Below are 15,850 nucleotides of genomic sequence, written 5' to 3' on the forward strand. Positions count from 1 at the left end.
TCTCTCCTCTGCCCAGGAGTGAAGGGGCTCCTCAAAGCCCTTTTTACCTTTGGATCCCCTTCCCCTCCATGGCCATGCTTCTCTCCAAGGGCCCCCCCCCTGCCCTCTCTTCTCATAATAACCCCCCAAGAACATGGGGCCCAAAGAATACCCGAGGAGGGAGCAGGGAAGGAAAGAGGGAGAGGAGGCCTTGCAGGACCCCTGCCTTTCTTTGGGGGAAGAAGAGGGGCTTCCTTTCTTCCTATAACCCCCCAAGGGACCCCCAGAAGACCCTCCAACCATTCCTCTGAATGAATGAGGGCACTCCTCACTTCCCTCCCTCCCTCAGAACAGACTGTGAGGGCAGCAGTGGCTTCGTGTGCATGCGCATAAGGCCCCAAAGGCCCCTCCTCAGCATGCACAGGAATTGCCATGGCCTAGCTGGTGCTGCTTATTCCGCTAGTGGCCTTTGCGGGAAAGGAAGGTATGTGCCAGGGGTTCAGCAGCCTCCATTCCCTCCTTTGAGGAAACCGCAATGGAGCCCAAGGTGCAGAGCTGGACTCAGGAGGGAAATGCAGGAAAGAAAGGCTCTAGTTTGGAAATATAGCTGTCCCTGTGTATCCTGTATGTTTGTGTGTGTGTGTGTGTGTGTGTGTCTGTGTGTTTCCCTCTGCTGTTCTTATGGCTGGGAATGGAGCTAAGGGCTGAGGAGAGAAGAAAGGGTCAGTTTTGGGCAAATTCAGAACTTCTGTGCATCAAAGAGTCCAGTGTGCTGAAATAGCAAAGAACTTTATTAAGAAAACGTAGAAGTTCAGTGTTTAAGCCTAGAACTGCCCACTCCAAGCCAAACAATACATTACAACCCAAAAACCTAAAACATCACCCTCTTCCAAATCTAGCCCCACCTCCAATTCCCACAGTCTATGCCCCACAGGTAACAAGACCCCTTTGTCATTCCCAAAAACTAGCCCTTTCTGTTAATACCTGCCCCCAACTTTCTTAAACCAACATCCCAAACATTGCAAAAGCTATCATTCCCATAACTATTCTAGACACCTGCAACAAATCCCAGCCCCCATCTACCTAACTTATACCACAACCCACAATCCCCAGCCATATTTACAACCCAAAGCCATTATCTATATTATTAGAAATTAAAACCTAATCTTAACAAAAGATAACTTGAAAAATTAAACAGACATATGGACAGACAAACAATACAAGCAAAACCACAACAGCCTTTTCTTAGCACTGCTGGACTGAAAATATATTTTTTCCATTCCTTACTGACAAAAAGAGTGTTAGTTCATATCTGGGATATGTGTGGCTTTTCTCCTGTGCGGCCTCTCTGATGTTTCACTAGGACTGACTTCATAGAAAAACATTTCCCACAATGCTGGCATTTGTATGGCTTCTCTCCTGTGTGGACTCTCTGATGTCTCACTAGGTGTGACTTCCAAGAAAAACATTTCCCACAACGCTGGCATTTGTATGGCCTCTCACATGTATGGACTCTCTCAAGACTGACATGTTCTTCTGGGGAAAAAAAGAACAATGACAGACAAGACTGACTCTCTGAATCAAGAGAGGAATGTGTTACCCCAAGATTTAGCCACCTGTTAACCCTTCCCTATTTGATATAAAATTAATAAAGTTGGAGTGGGTGCCCTGAATTTAGCATTTTTGCAGGTATGGATCCCTACTCATAGGAGGTAGCAAAGAAGAGATTGTAGGAGAACCTGCCTTGAGAAAATGAATGGATTTAGCTGCATGATCCATTTATGTCTGTAGAGGTTGAAGGGATTATGGCTAAGGAATGGGACTGGAAGGAAATAGTCAGAAAAAGGCTCTGAGAATCAGTGTGCTAATCCCTTTTGTCTGAGGTACTTGCACCAATAATAATAATGATGCTGATGATTTATTTATAGCCTGCCCAATCACAAGGAATCCGGGTGGGTTACAACAATAAAAATAAAGAGAATAAAATAAAATACAAAAATAAATAAAATACAGTATAATAAAACAGAGTGACGTGAGTTACAGTAAAATTCACAGTTAGGCCTGATGGAAATTGGGCCTGTCTTTTTCACTCCCTCCTAGGTCTGGTGATGACAGTTGGGGCAGAGGGAGGGCTCTTCTTTCCCACAATGCTGGCATTTATGTGACTTCTTTCTTATGTGGACTCTCTCATGACTGACAAGTTCTTCTGTAAAGGGGGGCAATGACAGACAAGATTGAATCTCAGTGTTAAGAGAGGAAAGTGTTACCCCAACATTTAGCCCCACATTCACCCCTCCCTATTTGAGATTAAATTAATAACATTGGTGTGAGAGACCTGAGCATGACCCTCTTCTGGATGCCCCCAAATCCATATAATCATTGTATCCTTACTCGTAGGAACTACCAAAGAAGAGATTGAAAGGGAACTGCCATGAGGAAATCAGTAGAAGCAGATAGTCAGGCCGTTGAAAAATATTCCATTAAATATATGTAAAACTATTTTAATTGAAAAGTGGCATCATTTCCTGTGAGACTGCCATAGAGTCTTGAGTCAGAGCACATGGCATGATGCAAGCTAACTGCAGAGGATGCTTCATGCGGTGTTTGGCACCAGAGGATAACTCACAACCAATACAGTATGCAACTCACATGTGGATTGATGTGGGTTGGTGTTGTGTTTAGAAGAGGTTGTGAAGTTAATGGAAGTCAGAGAGGAGAGCTGGTAAACATTTGTTTTATATTGTAACTCAAGATAAAGAACCTCCAAGGACTTGGAGGAAATCAACTGTGTGTGAGTTACTTCTAAGTGCTGAAAGTGGTTAATACATATCTGGAGATTTGCTTCTGTACTCTGCTATGTTATTGTTGAGCTCTGGGAGTGTTGCCTTCAGACTGTGCTATACTTTGGCTTGTGAATGGGACCAGAATTCAGAGCCAAGAAGGACCTGAGAGCCAGTGGGACAATCCCTTTTGGGTGAAGTATTTCCACCAAGCACCCATTGCATTTATTTCAGTTTCAGACAATTCTTTCCCCACCCAGGAAACATCCTAAAGCAATTTAAACCTTTTCGGAGACTTCCGGTTGAGACGTCAAAGCAAACGGAGGCAAGTAGCTTTGCTCTGTCTCCGAAGGTCCTCCGCGGACTTGTTTAAGGCTCCAATCTATATCTACATCTATTGGAGCCAGAAAAGTCCCCGAATTGAGGGAGATTTGGGGCGAGGGCCTGTCGGGGTCCTCAGAGTCCTCTTTGCCCCCCTGTGTCGGGAAGCCGTCGCGGGAGAGGAAGAGGTCTCGACGAGAGTCGCAAGGCAGCCGACGCGGTGTGAGCCTAACCTTCAGGTACCAGCCTTGGCTACAACTTTTAATCATCAGAAGAAACCTTGTTTCGACCCACACAGGGTTTCATCAGTCTTGGACGGAGGTGGATTCGGATTGGAAATAACAAAAAAAGGACTTTGGAAACTTGTCTATCTCTGGCTAATAGAAAAAGAAAGAGAAGAAGAGAATGAAGAGACAGCTGCGTTTTGTCTCTTTCTCACTTTGAATTTGACTTGGTTGGATCTTTCTTTTTTGGCGCTCTTGGCAGAGCCTTAAAAATAATGTTTAAAACGAAATAGCTTGGAGTGAGAAGTTTGAGTCTCCATGTATCAGCTAAAAAGAAAAATTGGATTTAATAGATATACATTAATTGCGAGCTGTATATGTGTATTTCTTTAAGCGAAGGAAACTCGCTGGGAGCAGCTGTTGGAAAATAGCTAGCATTTATCTCAGCTGATAACGATCTGTTGAAAGACCTAAAGAGACTTTCTATTTCGCTGTGGGTATTTGGCTAATTACAGGCAGGTGTCGTTTTTTCTTTTGTTATTACAATTGATCACTGCCCTGAAATAACATCCCGAGGGAAGTCGCGGTTGGATCTGCTATTGATAGAATATAAATACAGACAAGTAGTTAAGAAAGAAAGCAGGGCGCCCTTGAATTTGACTTGATCTTGGACTATATTTCTGGCTCTGGCTTAAAAGTCTTTGTTATATCGAAAGTAAGATATAAATAACAACAAATGGAGACAAGGCAAACAAAAATCAGAAAGGATAATATGAGTTGGACACATTCAGGAAATAGAAGAGATTCTACGGACCTGCCCAATAAACAACAGGATTTAAATGTAATAATACTAGAGGAACTACGGGAGTTCAAAAAATCTTTTAAGGCGGAAATAAGAGATGAACAGAAAAGTTTAAGGGAAGAAATAAGATTGGACTTACAGACAGAAATACATGGCATAGGGAAGAAAATTGACAGCCTGAACAAGGAATTTAAGGAAATCAAGGAGGAAGTTTACTTGAATATAAGAAAGATGGAGGAATTGGAAAACAAGATCGAAGAGATAGTGAAAATACAAAATAAAGAAGAAAGAGCTCTATGGGCGCAGGAAAAGAAACAACGAGATAGAGCAATACAAATAAGAGGCCTCCCTGAAACGGAAGGAGAAAATTTGGAGGAAAAAATAATTCCAGCCCTAGCCAATTTTCTGGACTCCCCGGAAGATCTGATCAATGTTCAAATTGATAAATTGTTTAGAATATTTTCCAAAGTAGCCCAAGAAAAAGGACTGCCGCGTGACATAGCAGTAAGTTTTAATAACTCGAGGATCAGAGAGAGAATTATTCAAAAAAACTTTAAGGAAGGCCTGACTATTGACAATGTGGAGGTGGAAATTTACAGAGACTTGCCCTTATCTATACTGAAACAAAGACAACAATATAGGTTCCTTACCGCGCTACTACAAAGAAAGAATATTAGTTATAGATGGGGAAATATAGAAGGCGTGGTCTTTATGTTTAAAGAAAGAAGATTCAAAATCAACTCACTGGAGAAAGCAAAGGAATTTTATAAGAGATTGCTGCAGAGTGAAGAAAAGGAAAAAGGGAAAACTCGAAACTCGCCTTCGAGCGAGACAAGAGAAACTTCTACATTTGGAAAAGGGAGAGTTTCATTAGAAGGAAGAAGCGAAGTGGTTACAGAGACTCGGAGCGAAGATAATTTGCCAACGGATAAAGATCTATTGTTGGGGACGTTGGAAATTGAATAAGAAGATTTGGTCAAAGCTGAATCAACCTGTTATAGGTTTGATTTCCCTTTTCTCCTCTCTTATTTACTATAACAATAATAATGTTAACTGTAGCGTCTTGGAATGTGGGGGGGATAAATAAGGATAGGAAGAGGAAGCAGATCTTTCATCTTCTGGAAAAAAGGAAGTATGATGTGATATGCATACAGGAAACTAAGATTAGGAAGGGTGATATAAAGTACCTTAGGAACCCGAAGTTGGGAAAGTGTTTTGTAACTGCATCAGAAAAGAGAAAAAGGGGATGTGTAACGTTTGTTAACAAAAAATGGGGGGGCGAAAGAGGTGAAGTCAGACCCTGAAGGTAGATTTGTGATAGTGGAAATTAACACAGGAAATGAGTTATTTGTAATAGTCAATGTGTACGGTCCTTTGGAACGGAAAGAAAGTTTCTTTATGCAACTCAATGAGGACTTAATGGAATATGATAAAGGGAAATTAATAATTGTGAGTGACTTTAACGGAGTACTGAAAGTGAAAAGGGATAGGAAATCCGAAAAAAAGCTAAAAGACTCCCAGGGGAAACTACCCAAAAGTTGTTTTGATTTAATGAGAGAACATGACCTAGATGATGTTTGGACATATAAATATGATAACAAACCGGGCTTTACTTTCTATTCTGAGGTTCACAAATCTTGGTCTAGAATAGACCTTTGCTTAGCCTCCAAACCACTATTAGTTAATATAAGAAACATGGAGATTGATGCGAAAGCTCTCTCAGATCACTGTTTGATTGAAGTAAAGATAAATCTAGACAGTAAAAAGGGAAATAGTTGGAGACTACAGGAAGAGATGTTGGAGGATGAGAACTTAGTTAAATTTATGAAAAAAGAAATTATGACCTACTTTAAAATAAATGAGGGCAAGGAAGTTAAGACTAGTATTGTGTGGGATGCTAGCAAGGTGGTCATTAGAGGCTTATTGATTAAAAAACAGTGGGAAATGAAAAAAGCTCAAAAAGATAAGGAAGGAAAACTTGTTGAAGAATTGACTAAAAAGGAAAAATTGTTGAAACAATACCCAACAAATGAGAAACTGTTACATGAAGTTAAAATATTACAAAGACAATTTCAAAGCAGGATTAATGAAGAATTAGAAAAAGACCTTAAAAGGAATAGACTAATTTTTTTTGAAAATAGTAATAAGGTGGGGAGATGGCTAGCTAGGAGAATTGAAGGGTTTCAAGAAAAGAAAAGAATAGTGAAAATAGTAGCACATGGAAAAACTGTCACCACCCAATCTGAAATTTTGAAAAAATTCCGAAATTACTTTGAATCAGTATATAATCAGGGAGAAGTAGTGGCTAATTTAGAAGAGAGGATCAATAAATATTTGGATTGTGGAGCACTAAATAAAATAACGCAAGAACATCAATCAATTTTGGAATCTAAAATTTCCAAACAAGAGATTCTTAATGCCATCAAACGATTAAAGGAAGGAAAAACCCCGGGAAGTGACGGCTTTTCAACAAGATACTATAAGATTTTTAAAGGAGAATTGATAGATCCTCTATTTAAACTATTTAATTCGATTGAAAATGAGGGCATTCCTCAAACGTGGGAACAAGCCATGATTACACTTATCCTAAAAACGGATAGGGACAGCACCTGTATGTCTAATTATAGACCTATTAGTCTCCTGAATGTAGATTACAAAATCTTTACTTTGATTTGGGCCTCAAGACTAAAAGATATTTTGAATGAAATAATTGGAAAGGAACAGCATGGGTTTCTACCCGGGAGACAAATAAGGAATAATATTAGAATGATTTTAAACAGCTTAGAGTACTATCATGTGAATAATGACAAACAATGTGCTTTGATTGGACTGGATATGGAAAAAGCGTTCGATAATTTAAGTTGGGAATTTTTATTTCAAGTATTAAAGAAAAGGGATATGGGAAATAAATTTATCAAATCAATGAGTCAAATTTATAAAAAACAAAAAGCTGCTGTAATAGTAAATAATGAAAAATCACAGGAGTTTGAGGTTAAAAAAGGAGTGAGACAAGGATGCCCGATTTCACCTTTACTTTTCATATTGGCAATTGATGTATTATTGGGAAAGATTAATGAAAATAGGAAGGTGAATGGTATTAGGATTAAAGACCAAGTAATTAAAGCAAAAGCGTTTGCAGATGATGTGGCGATAATCCTTGAAAACCCATTGCAGAGCTTAGAGCCACTAATAGGAGAATTGAAGCTGTTTGGGCAATTAGCAGGACTAAAGATAAATAAAGATAAAACAGTCATGATTACGAAAAATCTCTCTCCAGAAGAGGAAGAAAAGCTTGGCCAGAAATCGGGATTTAAGATAGTGAAACAAATGAAATATCTGGGCATTACTATTACTAAAGACAGTCTAAGACTGTTCGAAAATAACTACGGTGTAAAGTGGAAAGAGATTAAAGAAAACATAGTTAGATGGAATAACTTAAACCTTTCACTGCTAGGCAGAATTGCAGTAATTAAGATGGTTATTTTACCGAAATTAATGTTTTAATTTTTAAATCTCCCGATATCTATAAAACAAAGCCAATTTAAAGAGTGGGACAAAGAATTGAGCAAATTTATTTGGAAAGGAGCTAAACCCAGGATTAAAAGCTCTACTCTGAAAGATGCCAAAGAGAATGGGGGATACGCACTCCCTGATTTACAGACATACTATTGGGCGTGCAGCCTGATGTGGATCCAAAGCTGGGTGAAATTGGAGGAGAAAGAGATTTTAAACCTAGAGAATATCCAGCTAAGGTATGGTTGGCATGCGTTCTTATGCTACGAGCAATTGGGGAAGAATAAGGATTTTAACAACCACCCGATTAGGAAGTCACTATTATTGACCTGGGGTAAAATAAAAAAGATGTTTTATTTTAGAATTCCGTTATGGACATCCACACAGGAAGCCTTTTTTGGAAGGTGGTTTTGGATAGATAAGGACAACTGGGTAACATATAGAGATTGTATAGGAAAAAATCCACAAGGAAATTGGGCTGTTAAAACAAGAGAGGAGCTAAAAGATGGAGGGAAAAATTTGAGTTGGTTTAATTATTATCAGATTCAAAATAAGTTCAAAGTAGATATTAAAATGGGAGGAATTGAAGATAAGATGAACGAATTGGATGTATTATTTTGGCAATCAGATAAAGGGAAAGTATCAAAGTTTTATAAACTGCTACGAAGTCGTATTCCAGAACAAGAAACGGTTAAGGAATATATGCAGAAATGGGCCCGAGATCTGGATAATACGATTAATATGAATGAATGTCAAAATGCATGGCAGAAGACGAATAGCTTTACTATAGCACAGGAACCTAAGGAGAACCTATTAAAAATTATGAATAGGTGGTACTATACACCATGGAGGATAAAAAAAATGTTTAATTTAAAATATGGGAATTGCTGGAGGTGTAATAGCGAAGTGGGCAATCTGGTTCATATTTGGTGGAAATGTAAAGCTATTCAAGGTTTCTGGAGAGAAATCCACAAATTGATTCAGGAAATACTAAAAATAAAATTTCCATTTGACCCAAAAATCTTTCTTTTAAATATGACATCAGTACTAGAATCTGAGGATGAAAGAGCTTGTTGGAGGATAGTACTTTATATGGTCACTGCAGCAAGGGTTGAAATTGCCAAGCTATGGAAATCAAATAAAATTCCAACCGAAGAGGCTTGGCTGATAAAGGTTAATGATTATAGAATTTTAGACATGCTCTCCTGCAATGTAAAGAATTTCAGTAGGAAAAGATCAAAAGAAGACTGGAAGAATGTAACAACTTTCTTGAAGAAAAAGTGGAACTTGGGGAAATGTAAAGGATAGAATAAAAGGCAGATAAATAATGTGCTGCATAATAACATGAATGTGATATAAGCTTAAAAGCTGTTATGATGATTTTTTTATTTGTTCCTTCAATTAAAATTTCCTTCTTTATATACCCACCTTGATATAGCTAACCATATCTCCAGGAAGAAACAAGCTTTGAAATGATGCAAAGTGAGACGAATACAAGGCTAAAGGGAAAAACGAGAAAGCTAAGAGTAGCAACCAGAGGGACTAATTTGTATTATAAAGGGTTGTATACAATTTTGAGTTTGTACGATTTTAAAGTTAAAGTTGTTCCAGGAATATATGAATTTTTTTATTCTTAAAAGCTGTTAAGATTATTATAAGGTATGAGACGGGAACAAACGTACAAAAGATGAGCGACTAGGACTATTGTGTTATATACCAAACGATTTGACAAAGTGGAAGCGGGATTGTTTTCTCTTTTAATATAGTTATTTTCCAATACCTGAAATAGAAGGAAGTAGATATCTAAAGAAGGGTCGCATGAAGATTTGAAGATACAGAAGAAATACAAGAAGAATTGGCTATTTTAATTTGTTATTTGTAATAGAGACTTTGTGACTGTGATTTGAATTTATGGCTATTTTAATTGAAAATTAATAAAGATTAAAATTAAATAGAAATAAATCTTTTCTTATTATATTATGCTGGCATCCAAGTCGGCTCATATCTCGTGTGTGTGTTTGCCTCTGCTGTTCTTATGGCTGGGAATGGAGCTGAGGACTGAGGACAGAAGAAAGTGTCAGTTTTGTGCAAATTCACAACTTCTGTCCATCAAAGAGTCCAGTGTGTTGAAATAGCAAAGAACTTTATTGAAAACACATAGTCAGAAAATCAGTATTTAAGCCAGAACTGCCCTCCCAAAGCCAAAGAATATATTGAAACCCCAAAACCTAAAACTCCACCTTCTACCAAACCTAGCCCTTACCTATTCCCACCATCCACCCCCCCACTATTAACCAGCTCCACTTTGCCATCCTTCTCACACGCACAATCTTTCCCTGCCCCAGACATTCAAAGAAGCTAGCTCCCTTTCTCTTAAAGTCCCCAACTTTCTTCAGCCAACATCCCACAAATTCTGAATGTTATTATTGCTATTCTAGCTAGCTGCAACAAATCCCACCCCCCATCTAACTAACCTAAAGCACGGCCCACAATCCCCAGCCAAATTTATAACCCAAATCAATTATCTATACTAGTAGCAACCTAAACCTAACAAAACATAACTTTAAAAAATAAACAGACATATGGACAGAAAAACTGTACAAATAAATTCATAAGGGCTTTTTAGCACCGCTGCATTGAAAAAATATTTTTGTATTCCATCGTTACAAAAATAATGTTCGTTCACTGCTTGGATTTGTGTGGCTTCTCTCCTGTGTGGACTCTCTGATGTCTCACTAAGACTGCCTTCAAAGAAAAACATTTTCCACACTGCCGGCATTTGTATGGCTTCTCTCCTGTGTGGATTCTCTGGTGTGTCAATAGGTTTGACTTCGAATAAAAACATTTCCCACAATGCTGGCATTTGTATGGCTTCTCTCCTGTGTGGACTCTCTGATGTTTCACTAGGCTTGAGTTCTGAGAGAAACATTTCCCACAATGCTGGCATTTGTATGGCTTCTCTCCTGTGTGGACTCTCTGATGTATCACTATGTTTGACTTTGAAGAAAAACATTTCCCACAATGCTGGCATTTGTATGGCTTCTCTCCTGTGTGGATTCTCTGGTGTCTCAATAAGTCTCCCTTCAAAGAAAAACATTTTCCACAATGCCGGCATTTGTATGGCTTCTCTCCTGTGTGGATTCTCTGGTGTGTCAATAGGTTTGACTTCGAATAAAAACATTTCCCACAACGGTGGCATTTGTATGGCTTCTCTCCTGTGTGGATTCTCTGGTGTGTCAATAGGTTTGACTGCTGAGAAAAACAGTTCCCACAATGCCGGCATTTGTATGGCTTCTCTCCTGTGTGGATTCTCTGGTGTGTCAATAGGTTTGACTGCCAAGAAAAACATTTCCGACAATGCTGGCATTTGTATGGCTTCTCTCCTGTGTGGATTCTCTGATGTCTCACTAGTTTTGACTTTAAATAAAAACATTTCCCACAATGCTGGCATTTGTATGGCTTCTCTCCTGTGTGGATTCTCTGATGTCTCACTAGTTTTGACTTTAAATAAAAACATTTCCCACAATGCTGGCATTTGTATGGCTTCTCTCCTGTGTGGATTCTCTGGTGTGTCACTAGGTTTGACCTCCGAGAATAACAGTTCCCACAATGCTGGCATTTGTGTGGCTTCTCTCCTATGTGGACTCTCTGATGTCTTACTAGGTTTGACTTCACACAAAAACATTTCCCACAATGCTGGCATTTGTATGGCTTCTCTCCTGTGTGGATTCTCTGATGTCTCACTAAGTCTCCCTTCAAATAAAAACATTTCCCACAATGCGGGCATTTGTGTGGCTTCTCTGATGTGTGGACTCTCTCATGACTGACAAGTTCTTCTGTGAAGAAGGAAAATAATACTGAATATCAGAGTTAAGAGGGGAAAGTGTTAGCCCAAGATTTAGCCCTACGTTCACACCTCCCTATTTGATATTAAATTAATAAAGCCTTTAAGAAAGCACTCGAGATGGACCTCTTCCGGCAGGCCTTTCCAACCTAGTTACCCTCCCCAGATATAGAGATATTTGTTCCCTCATCTGTCTACTCTTCCCTGCCTATGTTTCTACCTTTTTTTAAAATGTCTTTAATGTTTTTACTGTTTTTATAGTATTACTGTTTAATCCTGTTTTAATACTGGGAATGGGGCGGGGGGGGTAGGTCAAGGTATTTTTTTTAACTCTATTGTACTTTGATCTATTTTATTGTTGTAACCCGCCGGGATTCTTCATGATTGGGCGGGCTAGAAATAAATCTTTATTATTATTATTATTATTATTATTATTATATTGCTGTTGCCCCAATATTTCCTTTGAGCTAAGTATGAAATTCCCCTGAAAGCACAGCACTTGGGAGTGTCCTCCCCAGACTCCAGCATTTCGGGTAACAAAGGGCCTCTGGAATCAACCATGGAGCTAAGAAAGCTCAGGTTGGAAAGGAAACATTAGACAAAAAGGAATTTTTCTGTCGCCCTTTCCTCTCTTCATAGACATCGCTCATAATTTCTAAATGGAACCCCTTAATATGTTTGAAAACAAGGACCTGAGCTGGTTCTCACCAGTTCTTAAAATCTGTCAGGTTGGTGGCTGCCTCCCAATCCCCAAGGCCCCTCTCCTGGCCCTTCCCAGGGGTCCCTTCCTCTCTGCACAGAGCTAGGCAATCCTGGCTTTGCTCCTGCCTTCCCCTCCTGGCTCCCAGAGGCCTGATCCCCTTCCCTTTCTCCCTCTGCTCTCCAACCTTCCTTCTTGCCCATCTGCACCACTTCAGCATCTCATTTTCAGCCTCTCTTGCCTACCTTTCTATTTTTCACTTTCCCTTCATCTCTCTATTACAAACCCACCGAGTGTGATGCATAGAAGGGATCATAGAGTCATAGAGTTGGAAGAAACTGCAAGGGCCATCCAGTCCAACTGCCTGCCATGCAGCAACTCTCAATCAAAGCATCCCCAACAGACGGCCATCCAGCCGCTGCTTGAAGACCTCCAAGGAAGGAGACTCCACTACACTCCGAGGAAGGAGTGTTTTCCACTGTCGAACAGCCCTTACTGTCAGGAAGTTCTTTCGAATGTTGAGGTGGAATCTCTTTTCCTGTGGCTTGCATCCACTGCTCCGGGTCCTAGTCTCTGGAGCAGCTAAAAACAAGTCAGCTCCCTGCTCAGGATGACATCCCTTTTAGGCCCATTTGTTGAGAAAGGCAGGATAATCAATATACAAATAAATCATTGGCAAAGGCAGAGCAAGGGGGCTGGGACCTGGACTCCAATTTTGGTGAGGGTGAAGTGCCAGGGAGCAGCCTTAAAACAGCCTTAAAACATCTATAAGACAGGTATGGACTACTGATGGGCTTTGGAAGAGATCTCAGGGGCAACCCCAGATTGTATTGATGGAGGCGGGGGGGATGAAATAATATTTTGCCCCTCAACATCCCTCAGCATCCCTTTGGGGAAGTGGAGGCCATTTTGCCACTGTTGGGCCCTCTCTGAGCCATTAAAAGGATGGAAGAGGGGCCAAAAGAGGTAGGAAACCCGCTTAGGGATGTGCTGAGTACCATGTGGGTGTGAAAAGCATTAATCTCCATGGCTTCTTTCCACAAAATCCTAGAATTGGCAGTTTAGGATGGGGTATTTAGACTCCTTAGAAACTTGAGAGCAATAGTGCTTCACTGAACTACAGATTCAAATATTCTACAGGATGTTGCTATCACAATTAAATTAGGCTTGAAAGGGATCTAGGACTCCTAGCAGACCGCAAGTTGAACATGGGCCAACAGTGTGATGAGGCAGCTACAAAGGCCAATGTGATTCTAGGCTGCATCAATGCAAGAATAGTTTCTAGATCAAGAGAAGTAATAGTGCCACTGTATTCTGCTTTGGTCAGGCTTCACTTGGAATAATCCTGTGTCCAGTTCTGGGCCCCACAATTCAAAAAGGATGTTGACAAATTGGAGCATGTCCAAAAGAGGGTAACCAAAGTCGTGAAGGGTTTGGAAACCATCAAGCTCTATGAGGAGAAGCTTAGAGAGCTGGTTATGTTTGGCCTGGAGAAAAGAAGATAAAGAGTGGATATGATATCCATGTTTAAATATTTGAAAGGTTGTCAGGTTGCGCAAGGAGCAGGCTTGCTTTTTGCTGATACAGAGAAAAGGAGACACCACAATGGATGCAAGCCACAGGGAAAGAGGGTCCACTTAAACATTAGGAGGAACTTTGTGACAGTAAGAGCACTTTGACAGTGGAATATACTCCCTTAGAGTTTGGAGGAGTCCTCTTCTTTGGAGGTCTTTAAAGAGAGGCTGGATGGCCATCTCTTGGGGATGATTTGAATGTGTATTCCTGCATGGCAGAAGGGGGTTCAACTGGATGGCCCTTGTGGTCTATTCCAACTCTATGACTCTATAATTCTAGTGGAACCATAGCAACATGATAATATAGTATGAAAGAGCCCTCAGTCTTTATAGAAAGAGCAATGGATTCAGGTTCCTTACCTACAGAAGCCACATTCTCATAATTGTTCATCATTACATAGTTGTAGAAAAGTTTCTGTTTCTTCGTCAACAGATTCCATTCATCTTGGGAGAAATATATGGCCACATCTGCAAATGTCACCTGAAATGGAAAATAGCCCTCATCCAGAGAGTGACTAAGCAAAAGGGGAGGAAAGCACATGGTTCATCCCAAATATTATTTCATCACTTCACAATTCAGTCCAGGAAGTAAACTTTAAATTCTGTTAGCAAGCAAAAACTACTGCCTTTGAGATCAGATTGTCTTGAATCCTTTCAATATAATATACAATATAATAAAAATATATAATTTAGGCCATGGCTGGGATATTGAGGATGGATTAGGATATTGACTATCCAAACACATAGAGTACATTTAGCCACAAAAGAATATGGTGCATTTAGCCATTTCTTGCCAAATTTCAGAGGCAAATGTCATTCTTAAAAGCAGTTCTGGGGAGCACTCTGGACTTGACAGCCACTGGGCCCACCCCCAATTTAGATCCAGAGATGGTCTCCCATATCCCCAACATTTTACAGACAGGAAAAGCAAGGCACATGTGGACAAGCAACACCAGAAGGTGGTGAGGATGGCCAAAGTTGTTTATGAGGAAGATCACACAAACTAGGAAGGGCACAGCAGTTTGCTTTTGCCTCACCCTCCTGGCAAGGGAATTCTCTGGCAACCTATCTCCTCTCCTCTTCCCCCTTTTGAGTTGATGGGGTGCAAACTCCTTGGAAGTCATTTTTCAGCAACCCAAGAGAGCTCAGGAGAAGGGGGAAAGTGGGAGGAGAGAGAAACCTACACTTTTCAAACCCCCTGAAAAAGTGGGGAGACAGAGGATTAACCAGGACTTTCTCTGCCAAACTGGGACAATATGTTCTCCACTTGCTTTCATGAGTTGGCCCAGCAATGACACAAATGAAACTAATATCAGAATGGCCACTCACCAAAGAGTTGTACTTCGCCAGCCTCTTTCTCTTGGAGCCCAACTCCCTCCGCTTGGCCTCTGTGTTGGCCATTAGGTGGGAAGGGGTCCTGGTGGCCCTGCACTTGGGTCTCTTCCAGTAAAATATGCCCCAAAGCTGTATACAAGGGGACCGAGATGACGTTCCTGAGAAAAGAGACTAGGGTTAGGCTTGATTTGTCAAGAAATCCTGCATCACTCAAAGACACAGAGAACAGCATGCTGCTGGTGAGATACACAGGTGACATATGCCTCCTTTGGGCCAATGCAGAGGTGGGCATCCCCTTCCTCCCTCTTCAGCAAACAAAGTCCCATGGACCTAGCATAACTTCACTGCAGCTCCCCTACACAACAGATACTCCATGTTAAAACGCTTTTGACGTTGCTATGTTGCGCAGCACGTGAGGCAACATGTTAATGTATGGCACCAGATTCTCCACCTTGACTGTAGTCAGTAGCTTGTGAGCTGAAGAAACACCTGTCTCTTTCTCAATGAGCAGAGAGACACTGTAATCTTCTCTCAGATGAGGCTTTTATTCCTATAAGAAGTTCCACTGTGTGCAACACTATATACATCGACACCCTCCACCATCCACACCAGTAACAACCCACTCTGAGGCACACACTGTCTGACTCTTCCTCAGTGACAGTTGAGAATGACAGTTGACAGTTGCATCAACATTCCAATGATGCTCTGTTTAAATGCTGAGACATCTAACTGCCACTAGAGCTGTCAATGACTTCCACAACAGCTCCACCTAGTGGCC

General features: G+C 40.5%; 1 protein-coding gene across 1 annotated transcript; it reads right to left on the minus strand.

Annotated features, from left to right (window-relative positions):
• Positions 1–10,301: 10,301 nt before the first annotated feature.
• Positions 10,302–15,591, minus strand: LOC149284991 (uncharacterized). Its single transcript, XM_089495916.1, has 4 exons — positions 15,413–15,591; positions 15,067–15,230; positions 14,098–14,218; positions 10,302–11,455 (listed from the first exon to the last, which is right to left on the minus strand). Exons 2-4 carry the CDS (start codon positions 15,136–15,138, stop codon positions 10,302–10,304), a joined length of 1,347 nt encoding a protein of 448 aa, XP_089352042.1. The 5' UTR covers positions 15,139–15,230; positions 15,413–15,591.
• Positions 15,592–15,850: the final 259 nt, after the last annotated feature.

This window comes from Sceloporus occidentalis, unplaced genomic scaffold (assembly GCF_023333645.1).
Source record: "Sceloporus occidentalis isolate IW3139 unplaced genomic scaffold, rSceOcc1.0.p SCAF_86, whole genome shotgun sequence".
Classification (NCBI taxonomy): domain Eukaryota; kingdom Metazoa; phylum Chordata; class Lepidosauria; order Squamata; family Phrynosomatidae; genus Sceloporus; species Sceloporus occidentalis.